Below are 27456 nucleotides of genomic sequence, written 5' to 3' on the forward strand. Positions count from 1 at the left end.
GGAGCATGGCTGCCTATGTGGGACTGGGAGCAAAGAAAAAGAAGATGGTATGGAGATGCCCATCTCAGAAGGATGCTGGCCTAGCATACAAGGCAAGTCTGTAGAATTGATGTATTTCCAATCATAGCTCTGCCTGGTCACTCTATAAAACAAAGCAGGGATCAGGAATGACTGCCAAGATGCATGCAGGCAGACCTGGAGTTGCAAACCGAATGGCTGAAAGAGAGAGTGCAGAGACACATGAGGTCCCATATCTCTCCCCAAACCCTGGTCTTTGTAGGAGCAGAAAGCTCTTGCCTTGCAGAGGAACAAGGAGGCAAATGGAGAGAGACATCTTGTCTCCTTGAGAACAGCATCACTCCATTGTGGCTGGGTTTGCAGCACTACCTTAATCTTTCAATCTGAAAGCAAATATCCAGGCATTGCCCTTGGGAGACTCTAACCTCTGGACCACAGCATACCTATTTATATAAGCAGTGCTGAGACCGTATTTTGTTACCTTGATGTTCAAAGCCCTGAACCAGGCTGGCAGAAGTGCAATATGATGCACTCACAGCAACAGTGACATGATAGGGACTTGGTATTTTAAAGAAACAAGTGAAATGAAAAGTCTGCTGGAAAAAACAGCTCAAGCAAGTTCAGGTGCCTTTGTTCACACATCACTGCAAACATCTGCTGTACGCCCAGACACAGGGTGCTGACAGGCCACAGCTGCTGGAGAGTTTGGGCAGGCAGACACACACGGCACCATGTAAACCTACCCAGGATATGATGAACTGACGGGCGTACTGGTTGTTGGAGTAAATCCTCTCGCGCAGCAGTGGGATAAAGCCTACTAGGTCAAACTGGTTACTTTCCGTCACGATGTCCTGCAGAACCCAAGCAGAGAGCGTCAGAAGGGACCCCCAGCACGTGGTACACACCCAACAACCAGACAGTCATCCCCATCCTGCCTTTTTCAAGTCACGTGACAGCAAAAAGGTCACAAGCAGTTGACGCATGGGTCTGCCAGAGAGTAGCAAGGTCTCCAGGCTGTTGGTTCCTGGGAGAAAGAATCACGCGGTTTGCTCAGGCGATGAGACAGGAATATTCCCTCTGGCAGCGAGTAACACTGAGCTGTATCCACAGAGGAAGCCTTCTACTTGCAATGTGCCAGCCTGGCTGAACAGGAGGGTGGCAGCTTCTTTGATTCATGCATCATTGGCGTGTTGCACACATGACCAAACAACTTTGATGTAATCACGCGTGTCAGTGGTTGGAGAGTCCCCCGGACTTCCGTTAAAGCTCCTCCCACATGCGTGGTGGATTTTGCTGCACAGCTAAGTCACTCACTCCAGATCTGCGAAGTAGATTCCCTGCTCTGCAGAGGGTCTCCCAGCAGGAAGGTTTGCAGCAGGCTATGTGGAGACCGTGTTAACAGCTCTGCTAACAAGGACTGGGGTAGGATCTGGCAGAGAGCCATTTACCTCCAAGGAACAGAAAAGGAACTGGGAGGTCTGCGCAAGCAAAAACTCATGACAGACAGAACAGGAACTAGAACTGAAGGAACCACCAGAAGCAGCAGCTCTGCTCTTCACAGAGCAGCTCAGCTCACTTCTCTTGGTTACTCTTTTAGGCAAGGGATAGGGGAACAAAAGCGGAGAGGAGAGAGGACAAAAAGAAGCAAAAACTGCAAAAGAGGCAGTTCTGATGCCTGGGATGGGGATCCAACTCTGCTCAGGTGGAAACCTTGCTTCCCCAGAGACCTGGCGCCTAAGAACTAAACACACACGTTGCATTGCAAGCCCCTCAAACCAGCTGCCTGAGATTGCCACCAAACTCTCTTAGCCCTCAAACTCAACCCAGAGAGGCTAAGGCCAGTGAGAGAAAGAAACATTTTGACAGTAGCCAGAGGACCAAGCTGGGATGCTCTTAGCAGCTGCAGCCTCAGAGGACTGACATGTCCCAAGAACCTTGCCACAACACATGCATCAGGGAGCGTGCAGCTCTGAGGCACATGCGGACATGGGTGCAGGCTGCGTGTCCATGCCCACGCCTCAGTGCCAACAGTGCCCAACCCTGCAGAGCGTCATGGCCTGTACCAAGGGTTCTCAGCTGCAGGCGGACAAATACCTTGAGAAGTCGATCCAGGAGCTCAGAGCCACTTTTGACATTTGGATCAGGATCAGCAGCCAGCTATGAACAACAGAAACAAGAGCCATTACAAGAGCAGGTCCCAGGCCTTTTCCCAGGGGTGAGTTCATCTCTGCAGCTGAGCTTCTAGCAGGCTCATGGGACTGTTGCTCTAGGTTGGCATTACAGGGATGGAAACAAAGAGAAGTCCCTTCATCTCCAACTCCTAGTTAGCCTCCAAGACACTCCCCAGAGAGACTTCCTAAGGGGGAATGAAGTGCTTATCACCTTCCCAGGCTGGGCAGGTTTTCACGTGCCAGCAGCCACATCCTCAGTTGACAGAGAAACAAGTTTCCAGGGACAGGCTGCAGACAGGCACATGCAGACATGGTTCTGACCCTATAGACCCAAAAAGGCTGTAGTGCTGCAGAGACACCTGGGCTGCGGCAGTTCTGTCAGCCTAATTTCCTAGAGCCACTGAATAAGGAGCAGAAAAACACATCTTGGAGGTAAGGATGGATAAAAAGGTATCTTACAGTGAACTCTAGCATCCACAACACCAACAGCCAGTGTGCTGTTGAGGAAACCATTCATGCGGTCCTTCAGATTTACCTGGATCAAAGCAAACCAGTGTGCTTGAAAAGTAAATCTTGGCTAATTTGGTTCATTTGATTCAGAGAAGAAGAGGACTACTGAGCTAGCCTTAGTACTCTAGTGTAGTAAAGGAAAAACAAGGTGGTGGAGAGAAAGCTTCTTACCTTGCTGAGGCCATCAAAGAGCACATTGAAATGTGGGAGGACAGAGCCCCTGGCCACCTTGACAATGTTATAGAGGGCCTCGCAAGCATAGTACCGCAACCGACTATCAGCATCGTTGAAACACGTCAGCACCGGCTCAATCAGCTCCTTCAGGTAGAGCCCAGAGTCCTGATGGGACAGAACAAGACTGGTTAGTTTAGGACAACGTCACAGGGAGACAGTAGAGATGGCACTGCCACAGTATGTGCCCTGGAACAGAGCATGCTGCAAAAATTCAGGTCCATGATGGCTTAGCACACCTATGCTGGACAGACTTGGCCCAATATCACTGCAGTTTTGACTCACTCTGAACCACAAAGGCATCTAATTTTGGAGGATGCCAGGCAGGCACAGGCTTCTTGCCTGAAGTCTCAGATTCAGGAAAGTACTAGTGCATTTTCTGGACTGAGAACACACCTCATCTTAGCTCCTCAGTAAGGCCATCAGCATTATTTACACTGGATTTGACTTACATGCTTGAGAAAGACACAAAAATGTCCTACTTCAGGACAATAACTAACTACACGGAAAAAGTGTCCCTGTGGCACACTGCCTGCATCAGGGGAGATTGCATGACTGATGTCCAAGAGGAGATGCAGCCAAGTTCATACCAAGAGTAGGCCGAAACCAAGCAAGCGCCTCTGTTCTAATTCAAGCCTGCTACAGAACTGGATCCCAGGTTATTACGCCTTCGTACCTAATTCACTGGTATCATGTGCTCTGATTTTATTATTCAGGTATGGTGGCAGTCTTTTGAGCAAGTAGAGAAACGTTTCAAGTAATTACTCCAACTGCATGTGACTGATTTTGATTCCCAGAGACGTGCACGTTTGTGGAGCTGTATCATCTATTTCAGCCACCCACTCCAAGCACCTTTCAAAGCAAGAGGGGCTTTCTTCCACCGCAAGCCATTCATCTATGCTGGAGATAAGCCCACAAAGAAATCTAGCCCTACCTCCCTCTCCCCTCCAAGCCAGAATGGAGGCAGATTCCCAGCAAAGCCAGTCGTCACCAGCAGTCAGTCATCAGCCAGGATTTATGTTACCTGCCTATACTCAGGCCAGCTGGTTTCTGTGTAAACCCGCTGAGGTTTTTACGGCCAGAGAGAACATCCCAGACACCAAATAGCAAAGACCAAGTCTAGTCCCACCTCAGTTAAGCAAAGCAGCACACCTCCCAGCAGCTGGAGCTGCACATGTCAGAGCAAAGAAGCCCTTGGTCTGCAGGGCTATTCTTTGTAAAACTAGGAGCTGGGCAGCATGAAGGAGGTGGTCATACATGTTTCACGAAAAGGGAGAAAAACAGCAGTCCCCAAAGTGCCTTTCTGCCTTATTGACTCCAGAAACACCAACTCAGCTGAGGCTCAAACTACTGGAAAACACGCAGTTTCAGTGCGTGCAGCTGCTTAAGGACAGGGAGCCACAAGAGCTCAAGAAATTAAGCTAAACACATTCTGTATGATGAAGTTTGTCCTCTGGCACCATAAAAGAGCCACACTAGGCAGAACTTGACTCTGCCCACAAGTAAACATATTCACTAAGCAGCCCTCCCTCCTCCCCAAAAGACTTTTGTTTAAGGATTTGCCAGCAAAACAGGAGTTTCAGACAAATACACAGGTGGAGGCCGGAGGTTGGCTTGTTTTGAAGTTAACAAAACCTACTTTGGGGAAACAGTCAGCATTTACTAATCATCTAGCAAAAGAATCACTACGAAAATCAGCAATGCCCAGGCTACCAGATTAAAGAGTTCAACTCAACGTTTTTTATCAATGTTCTTCAAGGCCACCAAAAGCAACTCCTCCGTCCCTTGGAGCCAGCTGTGTTGGCAGCTCTTGCAGCGCTGACTACCCTGTCCCAGTGCTGTGCTGTGCGGGAGGTGAAGGTTACACTTTCAGTTTGCACCTTTCAGGCCTTTTTGGGGTGAAGGCAGAACATAGCATTGCTGGTGCAGGAAAGCAGTGTTTTGTGACGAGTCTCAGCAGTGAGAACGGCAGAGCTTAACAAGAGGATGAAGATGAGAACATTGCTCAGAAGCACAGTGTTATCCAATTAAAGGCAGTTAATGTAAGGCCTCAAAGTATCCATTTCAACCAATCATGATTCTCTTTAGAAAGGAATTAAATTAAAATCTACCTCAGCTCTTCCAACAGGGACAATCTGCTCTTCCCAAGCTCTGTGCTTTCTTTGACATATATCCTACTTCATACCAAAATGACTTCTACCCTTGCAAGCACTTTTGAAAATCAACCACGTGGTTTAATTCAAAAGCCTGATGGAGCTCTTCACCTGCAGAATCCACACTGCCCTCAACAGGGATCTGGATGCTCTGGTCTAGCCCTTGAGGCAACTTATGGAGCTTGCTCTTTTTAATGAGAGGAAAGATATAGAGGAAGCCCTTAATTGGGATGGAAATCAGTCAGCTTCCCTCTACTTGTGAGGGGTACAAAGGGCACCTGTATAATGCCTCCACAACTGGGCTGAGTGATCCATGCATTCAGCAAGTCCGATAGTTCTGCAAGTCTTTCCTGTTACGTCCAAAAGAAAGTCGTTAGCTGAGGCTAACGCAGCCTTCCACGTTACCCCGAGTGCTTGCTTAGTCTGACTAAGACTCTGGCACAACTTGGCCCATACCTTAACCACGCTTCCCAAAAGTCCAGTCTGTGCTGCAGGAGTCTACCGAGCTGTGAGCAGCAAAAAGCAGGCTCTGCCTCTTGCCAAATTTTCTAATACAAATTAATATCCTACTTCTACCACCTTGTGTCCAGGCACTGCCAAAACCAGCCGCACATGCGCAATGGGAGACTATGTCAGAGCAGTCCTCAGCAGACAAACATATTTGTCTTTTACGCTTCCAAAGAGATTTAAAACAGGAGCAGAAGTTAAACAGGAGGTTATCTGAGGTTAAACAGGAACAGACCTCAGCTGAAACATGTTGAGTCTAGTCCTGTTTTCAGCTTGGCGCCAATATCCACTCAAAACATAGCTGTTGGACAGAGGATAAACGGATGCACTTAGACCATTTCTGTGCAGCTGCCAAGATGTGGCCCAGGCTAGGACACAACCCTGTGCTGAAAGGACATGGCTGGAGCCATTGGGGAAGCTTTCACACACCCTCGTCACATGATGCAGCACAAGATGCAACTCTCACATGTGGAAGGAAGGGAGTCAAGGGGCCTTGGAGCAGCCAGCGCGTCTCCTCCAGCAGGCTGGCCCAGAAGGAGCAGCCGTTCTGCCACTACAACACGTGCGAACCAAAAATGCCCACGCCTACCTTGCCCAGGGCGATGGAGCACGCAGCCAGGCCAATGAGCCCCCCTTTCCGGCTGTGAGGGTGCTGGGAAAGCGCAAACTCCTGCGACAGGATCTGGATCACATGTTTGATCTGGGACGTGTTGTTCTGAGCCACAAACTCTCGCACCAGCCTGGGGAGGAAGAGAAAAGCAAAAGGCAACTTTAGATTCTATCTGATGCAAATACCTGGGCCTGAAAGCCTAGTTCAGCGAGCTAGATCGCCTCGTGGGTCAGCTCCCTGCTTCCCTCATCCAGGAAAATTCCCTGTGGCTGTCTGTAACAGGGATTTTGAGCTTTGGCTGTGACAAACATCAAAGCACAAACTGATACCAGCACAGGTAACATTCAAGCAACCCACAAATTAAACTTTCCTGTGCCAAGGCAGAGCTCTCCTCACCTTCCCTCTCAAGTTTAGCAGCAGCTACCCATCCATGTGCTGCCCCAGACCTCCGGAAAGAGTGCAGGGAGGGGGCTGTGCCCACAGTGGCAGCCACATTCGCAGCTTGTGAACCTGCAGCCAAAAAACTAGAGTCCTGAGTTAGCTCGGTACGGGCGCTTGAGGGCCACCTCACCAAGGCTTCACGCCTGCAGCAGCACTTTCAAAGGGGGATGTGAAACCAGGCCTGAGCCAGAAGTAGGATTTCTTCCCTTCGCAAGGGACAGAGAGGCCAGAGAAGAAGTCACTATGTCCTCAGATAAACACTCCCTCCAACAGGGCCGTGCGTAATGCCTCAGGTCCACGCTGCTGCTGGGGGAACTATCGTGTGCCCCCCTGCCCAAGCCCCATCCAGAAAAACGACAGCATCCTCTGCTCAGCGAGACCACGTCAACAGAGCCGCTTCACGGGAGCATGATGATTTAGCGTGACAATAGCAAACCAAGACAACTGCTTCATTTGGATGAGATCTGCACATGCTCCACTTGCCAGGCACTCCCCAGGGCAAGTGGGAGGCGGTGTCCAACTGGGTGTGTAATCACACCGACACCAGCATTTTGCACACAACAGCCCGTACGTGGAGGTTAACCACACTTGCATGGAAGTGACCCCGGAGCCCAGTCAGGGCTGCTCAGGGCACGGAGAAAACCGGTGCTGCCCAGGGCAGTGAATGGGCGAGGACAGAGGATCCGCAGTGCCCACACTAACGGGCCCCATCTCCAGCCTGCACCTGGGCAGCTCTGGTAGCAGCTCCTGCTGCCCTCAGGTCTCCTCCTCACTCTGGAGATAGCAGGAGAGATGAGCCCTTCTCTCCAGGGCTTCTGGAAAGGAAGAGCTGCAGAGGATGGGGACAGAGGTAGGGAGCTGCAGAGGAGAACAGGGAGTCCACAGGTCACAAGAGGGTGGTGAATGCCCTGGCTGAAGAATTTAGCTTAAGGAGAAACCTACAGTGTCTTCAGTGTTGGAACCCTTCATTTTAGGAGGGTCCCAGACTAACCAGGTTTGACCCCAACCTTCCCTTCTCGACCTGTTCACCCACCTGCACCCTGAAGGGCGCCACTAACACAGTGATGTCCACACCAAGGCCTTCAACTTTCCTGCCAGCATGCTGTCCCGTGTGGTAGAACAGGCCAGTCTGCCACATGGTTACGCCAGCAAGTGTCCCTTGTCCAGGAGAAGCTGCATCTGCATTATCAGCTGCATCAACAAGTCCTCAATCTCATGCAAAGCCGAGGACAAAGCTGTTAAAGCACAAGTACCTTGCGAGGGGCAGCAGTGGCTAGCTTGCTCCCTGCAACTGCTGCAAACCCAAAAGCACTTAGAGGGAATGGGAAAGGCTCTGCTCAATCCAGACACGTGCTGCCCTGTGGGTTACAAGGGCCATTCTCCCCGACCCAGCACCAGAAGGCAGCAAAGCATTGCTCGGCACCCGCTGGGAGCACCGGTGGTGCAGGGGCAAAATTCCTGCCCACCAGTCAGGATGCCTGCGTTTGACACCTGCCCAAAGCAAAGGAAAGATTTTGGACCATTCCAGCTGGCCACCCACTGCTTCAGCTGACATTTCACTTGACTTTTTTAATATCCTATTACAAAAGAGACCAAGATTTTTAGATTTGGTTCCAGTCACAGGCAGCACCGTTCCTAACAATAAGCAAGCAAGATTACCACACGCAATGCCTGCTCCACCTCAGAAACTTGCAGCTCATTGCCCAGACGCATTTAATGCTTCAGCCACATTTAAATCCGATCTGAAACCCCGAGAGCTCAGGCAAAGCCACTCCAGGCTATGCAGCTACTGAAACGTCCCAGGTTGCCTGCCCTCTCCTTCACTTCAGCCAAGGCTTGCCCTGCTCCCCACAGCTTCTCCCTGCTCCTCGCACTCGATGCAGCCACATCAGACCCACCGGCTGCTTTGAGAGACTGAGGGAGACGCTCCAGTGCAGGAGCTGAGGCAGCTGTGCACGCAAACATCCACAGCTGCAGCATTGGTGGTTCAGTGGTAGAATTCTCGCCTGCCACGCGGGAGGCCCGGGTTCGATTCCCGGCCAATGCAAGAGCATAATTTTTTCCTTTTTTTGGGCCTCTGTACAAGAAGCATGCACACAAGTCATAAAAACTTAGCCTAAATAGGGATTACGTTAATACTTGATGAAGGCACAAAAGCTTCTAACATCTAACTCTATAAATTTCTTGCTTTGACAATACACTTAATTCAGGCAATTCTGACACGTGGTATTTCACCTGGCAGCACTCTTAAATTCACAAACACTCCTCATGCGTTAAAACCTGCACTGCTAAGCCTAGCCCCAGCCACACAGAGCCAGAAGGGTGCAGAGACACTAGAAAATATTGCGCTGTCCTTTCCTAGATGGGCATCTTAAATGGGCACCCCGCAGGATTAACACTAGCTCTGTTCTCACCCTGCTTTGAGCAAAGCAGCTGCCTTCTTTCTCCTTCAGGGTATCACAAAGTTCCCCCTCACACATCCCCACCCAGAAGTTGAGTTTTACAACAGCCACAGACTGAACCACTCTCATGATCTGCTGTTTTAGGGCAAACAGCTTTGATTTCCAGTCCTGCCCCGACATCAGGCTCTAGCAGGAAGAACGCCCGCTGAGCTCCAGCAGCACAGACCACCAAGGCAATCCTTTCACAATCTGGAGTTAATGAACACAGTATTTTCATTTCTTTGAACAGGAACAACTTTACAAACCTCCCTCATAGTTTAAAGGGTGAGGGAAGACTTAACCAGGAAGGCAAAAAGTACCCAACAGCAATGTCAGAGGACTGGGAAGGTACCTTAGCTAAGCAGGAGCAAATCCCCCCCTCACTCGATGCAGTAGACATGGGAGCAACATTTATGGGGCTGCTCTGTGACTGGTTTAAGCTGATCTAAACCTATGCAGCTGTAGAAAGAGTTGGTCCTTGTCTTCCTCCTCCTCATACCCTTCTCAGATTGGGTTTTCAGCCGGATCAGCTGAACTGGCTGGGCCCAAAGGACAGGACAGAGCACCACCACAAAACAGTAAGTACCAGTGAAGAGGCAGCAGGAGGCAGGACTAGGACTATACACAGCAACATAGATTTTGGTTGGCTTAAGCCCATCATAAAACCATCACCCTGGGGCAAAACAAGTCAGAATAGAGCTGCTTGGATAAGATTAGTACAGCGGTATTCAGAAGGGGCAATTACTGAAGTATCCCTGGGGCCTGAATTGCAAGGGCAGTGCAGCACATTTATCACAACACATCCTTAAGGAACTATTCCTGTGTGGGAAGGAGAAAAACAGGAGAAACTAAACACATGGAAACAGAACAAGGGGCTGAAGGTGATAGATTAGTACCTGAGCAAATGCTCACCCCATCCTCAAGGGCCATTTTTCTCTGCTGCCCCGATTCACCCTCCAGTGAGACACACTCTACATTAGAGGCACACCGATTACACCTTGCATCTCTCCCGCATTTCCCACCAAAGTCTCTGTAAAGCTGCTCTGTCACCATCTCAATCACTTTGCCAGGCGGAGGCTGCTACGAGGAGTTGGCCTTTCTCCTCACAGCTCTCTTGATAGCTGCATCTCCCATGGGAAGTTCAGCCACAGGTTCAGATCGTCGTTCCAGCCCTGCATTAGGCTGTCCCTAGAGGAGATGTTTTAGATCTCCTAGATGCACCAAGCTCTCAGGCGTAGCCTGAAAGGGACACAGTACTTCACAGGCAAAGTCACAGACCAAAACGGCACAGGGCACCCAGCCTACCGCAGTGAGAACTGAAGCTGTAAGACCAGTGGGGAATGCATATAGACAACACTAGAGGGGGCAAAGCAATGCCAGCAGACTCCTGCAGACCTTGCCTACCAGGCTTTGAAAGGAAGGCCTAAGCGAGATCAAAACACAGATGACACAGGAAGAACTGAAGGAAATACCCAAAGGCCAGAGGTGACAGAGGGAGCTTTCCACTTCTGCAGCTGGGAATGAACGCAGGATGTGGTCAGGCCGGCTCAAGCAGACCCTAGACCGCAGGGTAGGGATTAGATCTCACTGTCCTGTAAGCGGAGTGATGAAACAAGTACATCCACCGGTCAGTCGCAGTAACGTGGCTCTGTGCGCTGACAAGAGAAGGGCTCTGCACGGGCACCGCTGCTCCAGCACCAACCCACTTTCCCCCGCCTAGGCTCCTGCCTGCAGCGCTGCGAGACGCCAGTGCGCCCCAGTCATCGTCTGGGGCTGGGGCAGGCGCCGAGCTGGCTACCCGCTACCTGCGAGCGCCTCGACACGTAGCAGAAGAGCAAACTCCGCGTTCCTGAAGCTTTGACACGTTTCTAAAGTTACGCTGCTCGCGCGTTGCTTCCACGCAGCGCTTTAGCTGCGTTGTGCAACGCAGCGAGGGACCCGCTGTCGGAAAAGGCCTTTTGCAACGGGTTCCCCGAAAAGCCTCCTTTCCCCGGGCCGTGCTCCCCAAAGCGGCGCGGCCCCGCTCGCACCCCGCAACCCGCGGGCTCGCAGAGAAACTTCACGAAGCGCCGGCGCGGCGATGCGGAGGCACCGCGCAGCTTCGGGGCAGAGCCCTTGCCACCCGGCCGCCGCCACCACCACCCCCAGCGGCCCCCGGAGCTGCGGCCTCGTGTCCCCCGAGCCCGCCCGGGCCCAGGCTGGCCGCAGAGCTGCCCCCGAGCCCCGGGCCCCCCTCGACCCCCGGGGCCTCCCGTTTCCCCCCGGGCCCCCCAGCTCCTGCCGGAGCCGCCCAGCACCCCGGGCCCCCCCAGCTCCCCCCGCGGCCCTGCGTCTCCCCGGGCCTCCCATCGCCCCCCCGGAGCTCCCCCTCTTCTCCCCGGGCCCCCAGCTCCCCCGGGCCGCCGCCAGCTCCCGCCGGCGCCGCAGGGGGCCCCGCGCAGGCCCCGGCCCCGCTGCCCTCACGGAGCCCGGCCGCCGCCGGCGCCGTCCCACCGCGGCCCCGCTCACTTCTCGATCTCGAGGGCCGCCACCTTCCTCTTCTCGTACAGCTTGTCGTTCAGCGCCCGCACCACGCTGGGCGCCAGCGGCGCCAGGTCCCGCTCCGCGTTCATGGCGCCGCCGCTCCCGCCGGCTCAGCGGCGCCCCGCGGCCGGGCGCCCGCCGCTGCCGGCGGCCGCCAAGTCAACCCGCCCCCGTGACCGCCGCGCCGCGCCGCCCCGCCCCGGCGCACGGCGCCCCCGCGCGGCGCGGAGGAGGCGCCCGGCCCGGCCCGGGGCTCCCGTCCTCCCCCCTTCCCGAGCCCTGCCTCCGCGCAGCGGCCGGGCCCCGCCGACCTCCCACCGCGGCTCTCGGCTGCCAGAGCTTTATTGCGAACACCACCCCGTACAGGAGATAACGGCAGAGCGGCCCCGCGCCACCTCCCCCCCGCGCCTGGCCTCTGCTCGAGGGCTCGTTAGCAACGAGCCGCCAACTCCGTTAACTCCCGCTGTGAGGGGCATTTTTGGCAAGAAACCCAGAGGGGGGGAGGTCTGCCGCAGGGGGAGCCGTTTGGCTTCGACTGAAGGCCGTCAGCGTGGTGCACGAAGGGGAAAAAGTTGGAGCCTCCTTGGCGCAGTCCCATCTTCCGCGGCCGCGGCCGGCCTTCGCCGCCTGCAAACAGCCCGGCCCCCGGCACGGATGTGCCTGTGGCCAGCAGGTCCCTCCGGGGCAGCGGGATCTCCCGCCCCTGCGCTGCTGGTGCTTCAGGGGTTCCCAAAATCCAGCTTCCCCGGAGGGCGCTGCCGGCAGGTCACTTCTCGGGGGTGATCCCCCGCAGGTAGTACACCCAGGAGACATCTGCCCCCACGCAGGAGACCACCAGCTTGCTTGTGACGGGGGCCTTGCTGCCGGCTGGGCTGCCCTCAAACGAGACGGTGATGAAGATGTTTTTCTTAGAGCGTAGGTTCTCGGTAGCCCTGACAGTGAACGCCGGGTTCTCCACGTTGTACCTGAAGGTCATGTGCTGCAAGAAGACGTTTTTGAAGGGGATGGAGGTGCTGCAGCCAGCCTTGATTTGGAAGGGGCCCTGTGGCTTGGGTGGGACAGAGAGGCCAAAGAGCGGGATCTTGTACTCCCCGCCCAGCGGGGAGGAGAGGAGCAGTGTCGCTCTGGATTCGCCCAGCTGGCAGGGCTCGTAGGTCACCTCCACACACACCTCGGAGCCCCCCACACAGGCAGGGGTCACACTGATGGTTTTCTCTGTCTGGAAATCTGCGCAGTCCATCTGCATGGGGGACAGAGGAGATGACGGGGGGTCACAAAAGCAGGAACGGAAGGGCTGGGCAGAGACCAAGGGTCCCCCATGTCACACAGCACAGTGACTGCAGTCACACTGCTCCCGTTCCCAAGCTCAGGTGAGCGCCCATGATGAATGGCCACACGGACACCCAAAAGTTCCCACTATGGACAACTCTGCACCCCAAACGTTGGGGGACCTTAAACCCCGGCCCTGGCAGTAACCCGGAAGTCCAAGCTCCAAGGGACCTGCAATAGCAGCTCCAACAACAGCATCTGAGAGAGCCTATGAGGGAGGACAGTCCACCTGGGGACAGGCTCTGCTTTGGTGGGAAGACCCTCATGCTTGTATGGCCACCATGGTTAGGCCAGATCAAGCTGGAGGGGCAGAATCCCCCAAAAAAGAGCAGTGATGCCGGCAAGATGAGCTGCCTCCCACCCCTGCTGCCCAGCAGGACTCCTCTCCAGCAAGGGCCTGGGGGGACCGTGTGGGGCAGGCTGGGGGCACCTGGAGGACATAATCTGTCTTCTGCCGGACGTAGTTAATGAATTTGGCAGTGATGGTCTGGTTAGAGCCCAGCGTGGTGCAGAAGTAGAGTGGCTTCTCCAGCCTGCTCTCGGTGGCTTTCAGGTTCAGGTTGTAGTAGAAAGAGCCCAAGTCGTTGCTCTGAAGCACCAGGTGCCCGGTGCTCTCCCCCATTTTCAAGGGCTGGTACTCAAAGACGAGATCGGCCTGGGAGGAACAGAAGGAAGAGCTGCTGGGTCAGGCAAGAGGGGGGAGGCAGGGCCTGGGACAGGGGGAAGCAGGATGGCAGCCCACCCCTCAGTCACTCCAATTAGCAGGGCAGAGCCACGCTGCAGCTGGGGGATAATTCACTCCAGGGATGGTCCCCAGCAGGCAAGAGCCCTCCAGCACTATCCCAGCGGCTTCCCGCCCTGAAATATCCTTCACCCATCACCCCCACATCAGGAAGCTCAAGTAGCTGTCCCCCTTGCTTTGCTCACATGTCCCCAATTTGCATGTCCCCAATCCAACACACCTCCGAGGACCCTAATAGCTCTGCAACCTTTGCCATCTGTCAAATTTGAGTTTCAGAGAGGACAGGCTGGCATGCAGGCATCCCAGCAGCCTTCCTCAGGAAACCAAGGTGAAATCCCCAACTCCAAACAACATACTCATGTGCTCTAGTAAGCTTTATGGTACCAGAGTAAGATTTTTATCTTTAGAACTCATTCCCAGCTGTTCTCAGGAAGGCTGGACAGTCCTAAAGGCAGTGCTGGTGAGACTGGCACAGGAGGATGGGGGAGGCCCGACTGACCCTGCACAGAGGCCCTGTCCCAGAAAGGAATGATCATGGATGACACAGGGCAGCTGTGCTTGGACAATGACCTGTGGGACACAGGTTGGTGTTTTTGTATATCACGGGGTAGCATGGCAGACTCCATCAGTGTAGGGCAATTCCCACTGGGGATATTCTCACACACTTCTTCCCTCTCCACTTGCGTTTGATCCCGATCGTGTTAAATCTCTCCTCAGATCAAACTATTAGCAGGTGGAAGCTGTTACCCCTGAAAAGCAGCCCCATATAGAGCATGGAGGGCACCCCCAAAAAGCAGGACCCTCAAAGAGCACCTGCTCGCAGAAAGGCTGCAGAGAGAGAAGAGTGTCAGACAAGCTTTGCGCCTACCTCTGACAAAGCAGGAACAGTGAACAGTGGGGGAACGTTGATGTCGAGCACTTTGCAATCTGTGACAAACGTCACTGGGACAGACAGAGGGTTGTCCACCCTGATGGATGAGGACACAGTCTTCCGAATAGGGGTGACCAGTTCAATAGTGCTGATGGGTCCTGAAGCAGTAGCCTTGAAAGTGGCCATGTAGAACAAGTATTCCTTGGTCACCTCGTTGAGGAAGGTCACCTGAATCAGAGCAAAATGGAAGTATGAGTCACTGCATAAAAATATACCGGCTGTGTTAAGCCAGCCGAAAGAGCCTCTAGCTCAGCACCCTTTCCCCAAGAATGGCTGCGAGCAGCCACCTAGGAAGAGTGCAAGACCAGGGCAATCATGTGCGGTATTTCTGCTTTGTAGTCTCCCGGTTGCCAGCTGCTTTCAGCTCAGAAACACCCTGACCCACATGTGCTTAGCAGGCCTCAATGGATCTCCTGTCCCGGACCCTCACTGAGACTAACAGCATGAGGGGTGTATGCAAAGAGCAGACGCCTCCTGTTCAGTATCCCCCTGGGATCTACAATCCCACAGGTGGGCATGTAGAGGTATGAAAACAGATGTGTAGCTTCTCAGTGAGCAAGCAGCTCCGTGAAGGACCCCGCGGCCTGGTGTCCACATTTACCTTTGTGCTAAAGACCCCTTCCTTATATGAAAGGAACGTGAGCTTGTAGTCCTTCTGGGTGGAGCCAGGCACATCAATGTATTCCAGCCCTTGCAGCACAGAACTGCTTTCCAGCTTTTCTGGTTTGAGTATGTCCACTATCACGAGGAACCTGCGGGTGAGGATGCGGGAAAGGTCAACAGGACTCCCATAGGATACCATCACACAGGGGTACAAAACAGCTCCCCTCATCCTCAGTGCCTGAAGGAACCAGCTCTGACCGAGCCTGGAGGAGAGCCCTCCAGAAGGGTCTTTTTTAGGCAATACATGGTTAGTACAATCCCAGACACCTCTGGCCAGAAATGGCCAAGGACAGTAAAAAGCTTGCTGGAAGGAGCTTCCAGGTAGGGGAAAGGCCTTCCTTGCACTGCTGCAGGGATTGCTGGTGAGATGAGACTTCCTGGCCCTGGCTCACCTCTGTGGTCTGTTCAGCCAGTTGGAGACGGGGATGAGCTCAGTGTAGGGAGTCCTGCATGGTACCTCCCGAAAAATAGACCCCGAACACTTTGGGGCCTCAGCGGTCCCCTGCAGGAGGTACTGCAAGCCTGTCCCATCTGGGAATGGAAAGAAGATGGAGCCCTAGAGAGAAGGAAAAAAGCTGGTGAGCTCTCCTGCTTTCTGTCCGGACCTGTTGCTGGCTCTTGAGCACACCCGGGCAGCCCCCTACCTCAGGCTGTCACTTGAGTGGCTTTGACCAGGTGGAGGCGGTGGTGAGGTACCTGCTCAGGCTGGCACAGCTATAGGGAGTGGAGACAGCATGTCCAGGACAAAGCAAGGAAACACTGGCTCTGCTTTCGGCCCCAGCAGCAGAGGTGGTCTGGCCCACATGAGCTATATCCTAACACCCTTTTCCTTGCCTGGCTAAGTTGGTCACATCAGCTGCCAGCCCCCTGCCCCTACAGGGACAGCTGTGGTAAGGGGGTGGCAGTCCCTGCTGAGCCCAACTGCCCTGATGTCAGTACTGGGACTGTGCTGGCTCTGGCATCCCAGCTCTGTTGCCCTCCGCTCAAGCTCCAACATTATCACCCAGAGAGTGGCCTGTGGGCTTGCACGGCAAGTTCCCACCAGCCACGGTGGGCCATGAAAAGTACTTGTCTCAGGTGCCCACGGGTCACAGCCAAGCTCCCTCTACGGCACCTCCTCTGCCCCCAGAGGGGTTGCAAACTGTGTGACTCAATGCAGGGCTGTACAACGTTAAAGAGATGCTGAGCACACACAACCCTACAGAACACAGAGCTGCTCAGCACCCTCGAGATTCGGCCCAGAGATCTCTGGCCTCCTGCTCTGGCCTCAATTCTGGCTTGCTGTACGGTCAGCTGGAGCAGGGAATGGGGAAGGTATCAGACACATACCTCCAGTACCCCAGAGCCATTCTGGACTGACTCCCTTAATTTAGAGGCTGGTCTCTGATCTGTCTCAGAAATAGCGCCCATGGGAATAGTTGTGCCAGGCATCCCGTCTGCCCAGCCTGAAACCTGGAGGAAAGGCTCTTTCCGAATCCATGTTACCCATGTTACCAAAGGTGATGTCAAGAGAGATCACTGTGTCGTCTCTCACTTGACAGCGTGCTCTCAGTCAGGGCTGCACCAAGGAATGGCAGGGCAGGTTGGCCCCTCTTGCTGTCCGCATGCTGCAAAAGGATTCTAAGCAGCAACAGGGTCCATCCGGGCAGTGCTGGCCAAACTGGCTGTGCCCAGGGCTTGGGGAGCCTGTAGAGCCCACAAGGCTGAGCACAGGGGTCTCCGAGCCCCCCGGGCTGCACAGGCAGGGATGAGGAGCTGCACAGAATCAACTTCACTTCTTGGAGCCTTGGACAACCTGGCTTTTTAGGTTAGCTCCTCTGATATATCTAGTTGTCAGTGCTGACTTCTCACCTGCCCTTTCCCTATACTGAGCCTCTAGCCACCAAGAAATCCAGCTTCCAACATAGGAGCATAGGATAATTCAGGTTGGAGGGGACCTCTGAAGGTCATCCAGGCCAACCTCCTGCTCAAAGCAGGGTCAACTGTGAGGTTCATATTATGAGGTTCAGCATGCTGATGCAGCTTATATACCTGATGTTTCTTGTCCTCAGAGGTCATGGTTAGGGGTTTGTAAGTGATCTTGTAGGGTTTGTTTTGTTGACTGGCATCTAGGTGAAAAAATTCAGGCCCTTCCCAGTGTTGCCCCTTGATGACAGGTTGCATGGTCCAGGCCTCGTTGCTTGGGTTGGACAAGAGGATGGTCTGGCTCTGCTTCTCGCGCACATCACATGTGAAATTCAGTGTCTGCAACAGAGGAGCACAGAGGCTGCTTGGTCTTATGGAGGAATCCTTCCTGTTTCATGGGGCTGGTACCTCCTCATCCACTTGCAGAGATGTGGAAGGAAAAGAGGCAGAACCTGGAACCAGGGCTGGAGCTGTGGGGCAGCCAGTCTGGTCTGACTATCCACCCCAGCTGGAAGGGAGCCCATGCTGCCCAGGCGGGCTGGGAAAGCTGGAAAGGACTTGGACTGGCTTTCTGCCAAGCCCTGTAACAGAGGGAAAAGCTTTTCCTAGTCACATGCAAAATTTTGCTTTGGGCCATGGTTTTTAGTGTGAATCAATTTGTTCTTAAGAGAACACCTTGAAGGAGACTGGAGAGGAATGAGTCTTTTGCCTGCTAGGTGATTGGGGCTCAGCCTGACAAGGAGCAGAGGAAAAGGAAAATGGGGAGTCCTGGAAGAAAACCTCCCCTGTGTGAGGACAGGACTGCTTCTGGGGTTGGAGCTGCACAGCCGGAGCTGTGCAAAGCCTGCTGGGCAGGCTGAAGAGCAGGTCCATGCTCTGTTTTGGGACGTGAGCCAACAGCTCCCAGCTGCACCCTCCTGCAATGCCTGCGAGGGCCAGGAGTCCCCCATGCTGCATCCCTGCACCCCAGGAGCCGGGTGCAGATGCTTTACTCTCTCCTAGTGTTGAATGAAAATGCTGTGCACTGCTGCTGCTCCCATGCCCTGACAGGGAGGAAGAGTGTGGCTGTGGGTGCAATGTTGCGGGTATATCTGGTAGCTCCACGAAGAGGGTCTCGGAACAGCCTCACAGGGCATCACTGCAGCAGCAGTGCCACAACGCAGAGCCAGGACAGCTGAGGCGCTAGTTGGAGGAGCAGCACTTTTCAACATGGAAGGAAGGAAATGAAAGGGCTCCAAAATTTTGGAAATTCTGCCTGATAGTTTTTTCAGCTCTCTGGGATACCAGGCAGGATGACAAGCAGGAGTGAGTCCATGTGTGTACTTGGCCTTTTGCCCTTCCCTGGGAGAGACATGGAGCGGATGGTGAGGTTGGTGGGGTAGGACCCATCCTGACTCTGCTCCCGTTACCTCTTTGGTCGCTGGGACCTCCATGCAGCATCCTGCCAGTGTAAGCTGGAGTGGCTCACTGCCTTGGATGAAGCACTGCAGGCCATTGTACTGGATAGCCTGGCTCGGCTTGGAGGGGTGGAAGGTCACAAGTAAGGGGACATCCATTCCTGGGGAGATGTAACCCTTTGCGGGGCTGATGGAGAAATCCGGCTTGAAGCTCTTGATGGCCCACTTAAACCTTACCAAGGAAAGCACAAGGACAGAAAGGAAGGATTAACAACTGGGAGGCTGTGAATGCAGTGTACTGTCTTCTAAGGGCTTCAAGTTGGGCAAGAGTCAACTATGCCTATTTGCAAACAAGCGTTTGGATGTTAACCCCTTGCTAAATCCCAGGGCTCGACTGCAAAGCCTCTGAGCAGGCCTGCAGTGCTGGATGTCCCCCAGTAGAGCGTGACTCAGGTGACAGGCCCAGGAGCATGCAGTGAAGCAGAACTGGTTGATGGGCAGGCTGAGTGTCCTTTGCAAGGATCTGCCAGCTGGCCCTAGCTCACAGGCTGGTCCTTTTCAGCCTGCCACCTTGTCTCTGGGAGGATAAAGGAGATAGGAACAACTGTCTGGGCAGCCACAGCCCCATCCTGCCCCCAGCCCTCATCCAAGCTCTCAGGCACTCAGGGAGGGCAGGGTTTTGCATTACCTGACTCCTATGTCGCCTGTATTCTTCATGAGGATGCGTCGGCAAGTGCGGCTTTGCTGCAACACTGCTCCAAAGTTGATGTGTTCCTGGTCCAAGCTCACATCGATGCCCTGGCAGGAGCCCTGTACCATGAAGAGGGAGTGCACCAGGCCATGGCACTCCAACATTACTTCTTCATTGAATGGCAGGATGCGGTGCTTTGGGGAGAAGATCACCTCCACTTTACAGGTATCTCCTTTGGGCTTCAGACTTATTTCATTGGTGGGGTTCAAGCAGAGAACCTGCCCAAAGAAATGAATGGAGGCTACTTCATCTGGCAACTGAGCTGTGAATCCTTCAGAGCTAGAGTTAGAGGAGATTTTTCCAATCATGCTTAGATTCATTCCTGTTCTGTTCCCACCAACATTACTCCAATCTCGCTCAATCTCTGATACTCGTCCCTAGGTACCAAAGATGTTCTCTTGTCAGATGTCCATCTGGCCATAGGGAGCTGGACTGTGACTTCCAAAGTCATTTCATGTAAGCTCCAAGAGAGCTGTAACTCTTTGTCTTTAAAGTATGGTTTATCTCCCTTAACTTTACGTGTCTAGAATATACGGCTGCAACCTAACGTAGGGATCTAAAACACATCAGAGGAATTATGCCTACTTCTAACTTTTGGTTGTTAAGAGAGTCCTAGCACCTACCTCACACGAGAGGTCTACACTGCAAGCATCCACTGGCAGATCATTAGCCTGGACAACATGCAATTGTAATTAACCCTAATTAAACCATCCCAGTCCCATCTGGTGGCAAACATTACATAAAACACTAAGCAACATATTTCTGCAGGTGAAAGAAGAAACTCTGAAGCTGAGAGTGATCATCATCTCTATGGATCAACTAAAACATATTCTGCTTTAATCCTTTGGGATCTTTGATTACTTGTACGCACAAGGAAAAATTTCTTGAGAAAAGAAAAATTACTTGAGAAATAGACTTTGGGCTATTTTTGCATGAGAGAATATTGATATATTGGATAGAGAAGGGCTAATCAGTGCTGCATTTCTCTTACACACTGACTGCTATGTCCACAAAGCTGGAAATCCAATCCTGGAGTCTCTAGGCAATTTCAATTCAATTAACAAGTAGTTCTGGGGATGTCCATGAGGAAGCTAAGGACACACAGTCTACCTGCACCCCAAGTTCTCTGGGTCTGCTCCAGCCTGGAGCTTCGTAGTCATTTTTATGCAGTGCTAAATCAGAGATAATAAGCCTTCATAAGTGAAGGAAGATGTTCGTTCGGATACAGCAATGTGCTAGAGCAAAGCTAGCTCCTGTCCAAAGGAACTCACAGCTACCTGCAGACATCCCTGTAGGCACAGTAAAGTGTTCTCCACTAAAGGAAAAGGCCTTACCCCAGCTTCTTGCAACTCTGGCATGGTATACATGAAATTGAGCTTAAAAGTGAGAGGGGCAGCACTATTGTTTGCTATGGTGACAATCTTCTTCACTGTCTGTCCGATGGAGAGGGCTCCCAACTTCACCACCTTTCTTTGTGGTTCCACAACGTCAACCTGAGGTAGGAGAGATCAGTATGAAGTGAAAGGAAAGAGGACTTGAGTGGCAGAGGACCAAAACATGGCATACTGGGGAAGAGGGATGAGGAAAATGAGAGAGAAAGCCATGCTGGCTGGCTGACACCTGGAGTTTTAGGATTTGGGTTTTGTCTCACCTTCATTTCTGTGCCCCTTCCTTGGACCTCAATAGTCTGTTGGGAAAGACCATTGATTTCAAAAGGGACAAGCTCATAGTAAGACACAGCCTCTCTGGGATAGAAAGTAATGGGCACCTCCACCGTCCCTCCTGGGGATAGCACACAGCCCGGGAAGTCCACCTCCAGGTGCGCAGTGCTGGTGAACAAGCAGTTCAAGCTGGGAGAAAGCACAGCAAAGAGGAACAGAGGTGTCACAAAGCTGTGTGCTCAGCAGGCAACATCAGGGCTACCTGCGGCTCTCCATTCTCCTTTCGCTGCATCCTCAGCCTGCCATCCACAAGTATCACTAGGGCCCACTGGCTGTGCCCAGGGGTCTGTTTATCATGGGAGCTGGCCATCTTCAGCTCAGCAGACAGGGGGAAATAGTCTGAACAGGTCCCTTGTGTGAATAGCACTCAAGGAGAAGTGAATACAGGCAAAATGAAAGATCAGCCTGGGTCAGCACAGTTGGTGCATGAAGGAAGCTAGTAGTGTTATGTACTAGTGTAAAGCATCTTATAAGCTCAAAGAACAGATGGTGCCTCCCTGCTGCCAGGCAGGATGCCTGTGTTCAGCGTGCTGGATGGGATGAGGAGACCTGTGCTAAACTCCCTGCTCCACAGAAGCCTCCCTGTGATATCTTAGCCAGGCTGTTCTGGGCCTTGCTCAGACTCAGGTAACTCAGAGGACTGGAGAGCAGAGCAATCCAGCCTGCTCGGATTGCCTGCACTGCCAAACCCTGTCTTCTTATACAGCCAAAACAGAGAGGTGGGCACACAGATGGGGAGGATTGACATGGGCATGCAATCCCCACCGGCTCTGCAGGTCTGGCTACCGCGAGGAGTCAGTGGCAGCGCTGTCACTCCAGTGAGCGTGAGGGTGGGTGGTCAGAACACGGCCCTGCTTCCTTGCCCCGCTCACCACAAGGGCATGGGCCAGTCATGTGCTGAGCATGGGTCAAAGGAGTGATCAGAGAAGGCCTACCTGACATCCTTGTCTGCCTTGTTAGTGATGATGAGGGTCTGCTGGGCAGGTGGCATCCCAGCATGGTAGACAAAGCAGGCCCCAAAATTGAGTTTGGTGAAGGAGAAGTGGACGGTGGGTGCCACCACGGTAGCCAGAAATACGCAGATGAACGTGGGACCCTTGCTGATCTGGAGTGGGGGGAAAAGACAGCATGAGTCAGGTGAAGAGGTGGGAACCGCACCTGGAGCAAGAACTGAACAGCGGAGATGGCTGAGGAAGGGGATGGGGGACTGCTGGCTGCAGTGACAATAAGGGAGAGCAGGTGCCAAAGGACCCCAGAACGGAAACAGAAAGTGAAAAGCTTGGGCTGAGGGAGTAAGGCTTTAGGAGAGCCATGGCCCTGCTTTTTACAGGTGCCTAGAGCTGCCATTCAGCAGTGCGGCCACATGCCGGCAGGGCCTCTGTGAGCTATGGGACTTGGCTCAGTGGGGGCCTGGCAGAGAGGAACAGGACCATCCCAATGCACATCTAGGGTCCTCCTCAAATCAGGGGCAGAGAGGGCCTGGGGGAAATGTCCTGCCTCAAAAGCAAGTGGGCCTGGGTCAGCACTTGTTACAGCATTCAGTTCAGGAGCTGTCAGGCTCTTCACTTGGGTGGCAGGAGCCTCTCTGACGAGTTTGGCTCTTTAGTGATGGAGCTCATGTCTATCTGTGGGCTCCTGCTGCCAAGCTGGTGTGTAGGGAAGGAGGTCACATACTGAACTCTGGCCCCTCACCTGCAGTGTCAGCTCTACGTTCTTTATAGAGCACAGCTTCCATGGGTGGAATGTCAGCAGAGTCTCTGCTTTCCCCTCGGCCTCCACGGTGCCCATCTGAGGGGTAATGGTAAGGAACTGTTTCCGTGCTGGGGGGCCACTAAGTTCCCATGAGAAGGTGAAGCTCAACTTCCCGGTATTGCTGATGGTGAAGATGTTTTGAATGTTTTCATTTAGCTCCACCTGTGGGGAGAAGGCAGTGGGGACTAGGGGTTACAGCAACTGGAAAGCACCAGCCAGCACAGCAAGTGCTCCTTCCTAATGCTCTCCGGGATCTTCTACAGTCAGCTAATGATTCGCTCTAGAGACTGGATTATACATATAAATGAGTAAAACATTCCCTCTTGTTCAAGCGCATTTGCAAAGCTTCTGGTTAGGGCCCAATCTTGCAGGGCTCCTTGGGGCAAATGGGCAGGGAACCAGTGCCACTCACCTTCTTGAAGTCAATGACGTTGATCTCCTGTGCACTGAGCTCAGCGACACAGCCATCGCTGTCCTCAAACCTGACAGACACATTCATGCTATAGGCGGTGGCCCTGATGTTCAAGGAGAGGGGCTGGGGCTTCTTCTTGACATCACATATGAGGTTGAAGACCAACTCTCCTTCTAGTATTGGTACGAAGAAGATTGTAATGGGACACCTGGGGAGAGAAGACCCTTACTGCTCCATTCACTGCTTCTTATAGCTTTCTTGGCCCCACATTGTTTGGTCCACAGGAGAGCAGCTGTGCAACAGCTGGGGTGGGACATCAGGCCTGGGAGAAACCAGGAGCAGCACCCTGCTATTTTGGCACCTTCCGCTGTGGAGCAAATCCTGGTGAGAGCTGTGTTGGGTGTGACTACACTAGGCAGTGAAATGACAGAGGATACAACAACAGGGAAGCAATCCCTGAACTAAAATGGAATTTAATACTCTGTCCACGTGACACAGGGCAGCATCACGCTGAGATCCCTCTTTTGTCCTGAATACAGAGTAGGGCATTCCCAGAGACACCCAGTCTCTCCTCTATGTGACAGGTAGGGTACCTTTCTGCAAGAAGGGTAACATCCTTCTTGCAGAGAGGAAACATCCAGCTCCCATGGCAGTTGGCAGTGCAATGGGGGCTCCGCTGGACTGCCTCTTTGTAATTTCTGTGTGGGTCCTGGGTACATGATCAAACACCATCAAACTGCAGAGGCTTAAGGAGTCAGGGCTTGTTGGATGAGCCACAGTAACTGATGCAGGTGCTCTCTCATCCTGCACCCAGTGGTGAGCCAAAACGCAGAAGCTTTTTAGCCACAACAAAGCTGTCTAGAGCTAATGCGTTCTCTTTACACTCAGGCAGGCTGAGCAGGCACCAGGACATCCATGGGGCATCAGCAGGTGAGCTGGTGACTGGTTATACTGCTCTACCTCAGTCATGTTTTATCGCATGTCATAGCAGCAGTTTACAAGAAAAGAACATGAATTTGCTGACAGCTGATCCTGCAAAACACAGCTAGTGATAAAAGCCTCATTAACCTGTTGCTGTCCCCACTGATGGGCTTAAATGCTGCCTGCAGTGCTGCCTGCATGCCTTGCTGCTCTTGGTGTCTTTGCACAGAACATGTGTGATGGGCCCTGTCACTAAAGGGAATACAGAGAAGAGAGGACAGCTTGCACACTTGGAGCTGCTGGCTCAGGGGATCACAGGGTTCAAACACAAAACCATGCTGTTGTCATCAAAATCAGAAGATCCAACCCTGAATTTCTCCAGGAAGGGGGCCTAGAAGACCAGATTACCCAGACACAGCCACACAGCCCTGGTACCTTGAAAGGGGTGCGATGGAGCCTTCCAGGGGCTCTACTTTCAAGCAGGTGTCGCATCCCTCTGGGAAGAAAGAACTTTCTCTGAAAGCAAAGCCGAAGGCCTCTTTCTCGCTGTTGATCATATAGATTGTCTGGTACATCTCATGCCCTGGGGTAAGGACAGAGCAACAGCTGAAAACCCTTAGTTTCTCTGGCAACCAGGCCACCACCGCACAACATGCTCCTGCCTGCCAGCTGAGCCCAGCAGGCAATTTGCACTGAGGGGCGCTGCCCCGTGGTGCGGCATGCTCAGGACATGGACACACTGCCTGTGACGGTGGCCTGCCCCCCTAGGGGTAGCTCCATCACCTTTGGCTGTGCACTCTGAGCTGAAATCCAACTCCCCCTGCTTTCCCTGAGCACCCACCAGCCACCACGGGATCAGTGAACAGTAAAATCTGAGATGTTTTAAAAGATAATTCAAAGAAACTGCCCTCAAAAGGCCTACCCCCAAAATAGTTCTGCCCCTACAAGAAGTGAGACACTGCATAGCTCATCAGGATCCCACAGGGCTGTAGTATTATTATATTCTTCAGGTGAAGGTGTTTGGTGGCAGCGGAAAGACAACAGTCTTCAAGGACATCACTTCCAGGAGAAGGCAGACCCCATTTCCGAGATCCCGCCTCACATGCTCCAGGACACCAGAGCAGTGATGTGGGGGCTCTGCCAGGCTGAGGTGGCTCACAGGCACATGCACTTCTCACCTCACCAGGATCCCCTGCCCTCTCCCTAACGCTTTCCCTGGAAACAGCCCCAACCACACACCTTCCTCTCTTTCCCTTCCTCTCCCTCATACACTTGGGTGCTGACTGAACTGCTCACAAGTGCTTGTTTCCACTTCCAGCTTCCTCTTTGGTGCCTGCCAGAATAACAGGACTGCTGGGGCCCTGGAGCGGTACGTATCTGCAAGGCTCTCACTGTGGTACTCACCAACTAACAGTGAGTGGAAGTTCAGGTGGGATCTGTCCAGACACACTAATGGGTCAGTGGCATTGCCCACCAGCAGGAACGGGATTGAAATGCTCTGCTCAGGGATTGTAAAGACCCAGAACGATTCTGTGATGTCCAGGTGCTGAGGGGTGAATTCAAACTTGATCTAGGGGAGAAAGAGGCAAATGAAGGGTAGTTGCAGCCCAAGGCAGGGGTAAGGAGAGGGGGCTGTACCATACAGAAACCCCAGAAAAGCTCCATCTTATGCTGCCCATGTGCTGCCAGCTCTGAGAGAGGCCACTGTGCCACTTACAGCACAAACACATCAGACATGGGGCACAGCAGGACAATAGGTTTCATATTCTGCCAGGTCATTACTCTGTGGTCAAAGGTTTCTTCAGGGCCTTGACTAAAGCAAGCCCTGGGATGCCCCAGGAAGTGTAGACACAGCACTGTCAGACTGGCACACATACGAACCAGACCCACCTTCTTCATTTTTTGTACCCACCTCTACCTTCTTCTTTGGCCGGACCTGACCTCTCTCTGTGAGGCAGGAGAAAGCTGGCTGTTCTCTTGGTGCTTCAGGGTCTTGGCAAGTCCACTGGAAGGAATATGTGGAACTGGTTGGGTTCATAAGCAGGAAGGCCCTGGGCACACAAAGCAGAAACAACTTCTAAGGTGGGGTTGAGATGTTAATGACTCTGTCCTGCAGCAGACATCAGGCACTGCCAGTCCTCGACACAATCTGGAAGGGGTTGCTGGGTATGGTGGACAACACTGGGAGCGTGGATGTTTCGTCTGCTTCTTGGGGGCCCTGTTTGTCTCCTGGCTGGATACAGGTAACAGCTATCAAAAAAGGAATTAAGTAGGGTGTAGCTGAACTCTTGCACCTAAAAATGGTAAGATCAAGTGAATGCAGTAAAATGAAGTCTGAAGAGACTCTTTTGAGAGACGGGATTCGCTGTTATGGTTGCAGCTTTCACTGACCCTGCCTGACTGGTATCTCAAAGGAGCAACAATGTCCCAAGGACACCTTCCAAGGATCAAAGGCCACAAAGCTGGGGATACGGGTCCTCTCGGACTGACCCATGCCAGGTAAGAAACACTGCCAGCTGCTCTTTTTGAAGGAAGGGACAAAGAGAGCAAAAATGGCCAGTTGGTCTTCACTGACCAGCTTGTTCCAGCCCCAAAACAGGCTGGTGGCCAAGTGTCAACAGATTACAGACAAGGTACAGATATATTGTGGGGGCTTGGAAGAGGGGCTAGGGAGGTCTCTGGTTAAGGGGGGGTGACCAGGCAACCACTGACAGGAGAAACCATGTCCACACCTACCTGCTGTTCCTGCTACACACTCCAACTGCTGAAAACTCAATCACTCTTGTGTTGGGATCTAACGTTGTCCCCTTAGGTCCCCGCAAGTCTGGGTTGCGTCTGTTTGCAGTGATGTAGTCAGAGTCTTCCAATTCGAAGTGGCAATGCGGCAGCAGGCTTTTCCCCCTCACAATCACTTCTGGGCCCTTCTGATTTGGCTTCAGGTTAGGAATACTAGGAAGAAAGGGACCAGTATTAGCCAGGCTAACACTTCCAGACAGCCAGCTGCTAATGTGTTTCCTTACAGATCAAGCAGCGTTGCATTCTCTCTCAGTACAAGCATTGATCAACAAACCAAACAGAAGCACACTCCCTGCCACAGAGGCAGCAGAGGTGAAATGGCAGAAACACGGATAGTTATGTACCTAGAGACCAAAAGCAGCACGTAGGTTTCTATGTAGATAAGGAAGCTGTGCTGGTCAGATAAGGAGGAACAGTTAGGGACTAGCCGGCCCCTTGACAACCTTTCTGGATCTCCCAATCCAGATTTTGGGGTCTCTGGACAACCTCGTACAGGTCTCCAAAAGCCAGTGTCCAAAGATCTAAACCTTA

General features: G+C 53.0%; 2 protein-coding genes and 1 non-coding gene across 3 annotated transcripts in view; 1 reads left to right on the forward strand and 2 right to left on the reverse strand.

Moving 5' to 3' along the window:
* Positions 1–11723, reverse strand: part of VAC14 (VAC14 component of PIKFYVE complex) — a 107461-nt gene extending 95738 nt beyond the window's left edge. Inside the window, exons 1-5 of the mRNA XM_067302708.1 lie at positions 11591–11723; positions 6180–6330; positions 2871–3038; positions 2113–2175; positions 762–869 (exon numbers count right to left, since the gene is read on the reverse strand). Coding sequence (XP_067158809.1) covers positions 762–869; positions 2113–2175; positions 2871–3038; positions 6180–6330; positions 11591–11694 — 594 coding nt within the window. The 5' untranslated portion in view covers positions 11695–11723. The remainder of the gene's footprint in view (positions 1–761; positions 870–2112; positions 2176–2870; positions 3039–6179; positions 6331–11590) is intronic.
* TRNAG-GCC (transfer RNA glycine (anticodon GCC)) lies at positions 8618–8688 on the forward strand. Its single transcript has one exon. It is a non-coding gene; the product is annotated as a tRNA-Gly (tRNA).
* Positions 11724–11929: 206 nt separating the features above from the next.
* HYDIN (HYDIN axonemal central pair apparatus protein) overlaps positions 11930–27456 on the reverse strand; it is a 172307-nt gene continuing 156780 nt past the window's right edge. The window contains exons 70-86 of the mRNA XM_067302835.1: positions 26866–27078; positions 26042–26180; positions 25534–25699; positions 24565–24712; positions 23209–23416; positions 22737–22958; positions 21980–22149; positions 20975–21173; positions 20658–20816; positions 19261–19541; positions 18585–18804; positions 17302–17514; positions 15663–15826; positions 15209–15359; positions 14545–14775; positions 13365–13589; positions 11930–12845 (exon numbers count right to left, since the gene is read on the reverse strand). Coding sequence (XP_067158936.1) covers positions 12372–12845; positions 13365–13589; positions 14545–14775; positions 15209–15359; positions 15663–15826; positions 17302–17514; positions 18585–18804; positions 19261–19541; positions 20658–20816; positions 20975–21173; positions 21980–22149; positions 22737–22958; positions 23209–23416; positions 24565–24712; positions 25534–25699; positions 26042–26180; positions 26866–27078 — 3583 coding nt within the window. The 3' untranslated portion in view covers positions 11930–12371. The remainder of the gene's footprint in view (positions 12846–13364; positions 13590–14544; positions 14776–15208; positions 15360–15662; positions 15827–17301; positions 17515–18584; positions 18805–19260; positions 19542–20657; positions 20817–20974; positions 21174–21979; positions 22150–22736; positions 22959–23208; positions 23417–24564; positions 24713–25533; positions 25700–26041; positions 26181–26865; positions 27079–27456) is intronic.

The sequence above is a fragment of the Apteryx mantelli genome, chromosome 10, assembly GCF_036417845.1.
Source record: "Apteryx mantelli isolate bAptMan1 chromosome 10, bAptMan1.hap1, whole genome shotgun sequence".
Lineage (NCBI taxonomy): Eukaryota > Metazoa > Chordata > Aves > Apterygiformes > Apterygidae > Apteryx > Apteryx mantelli.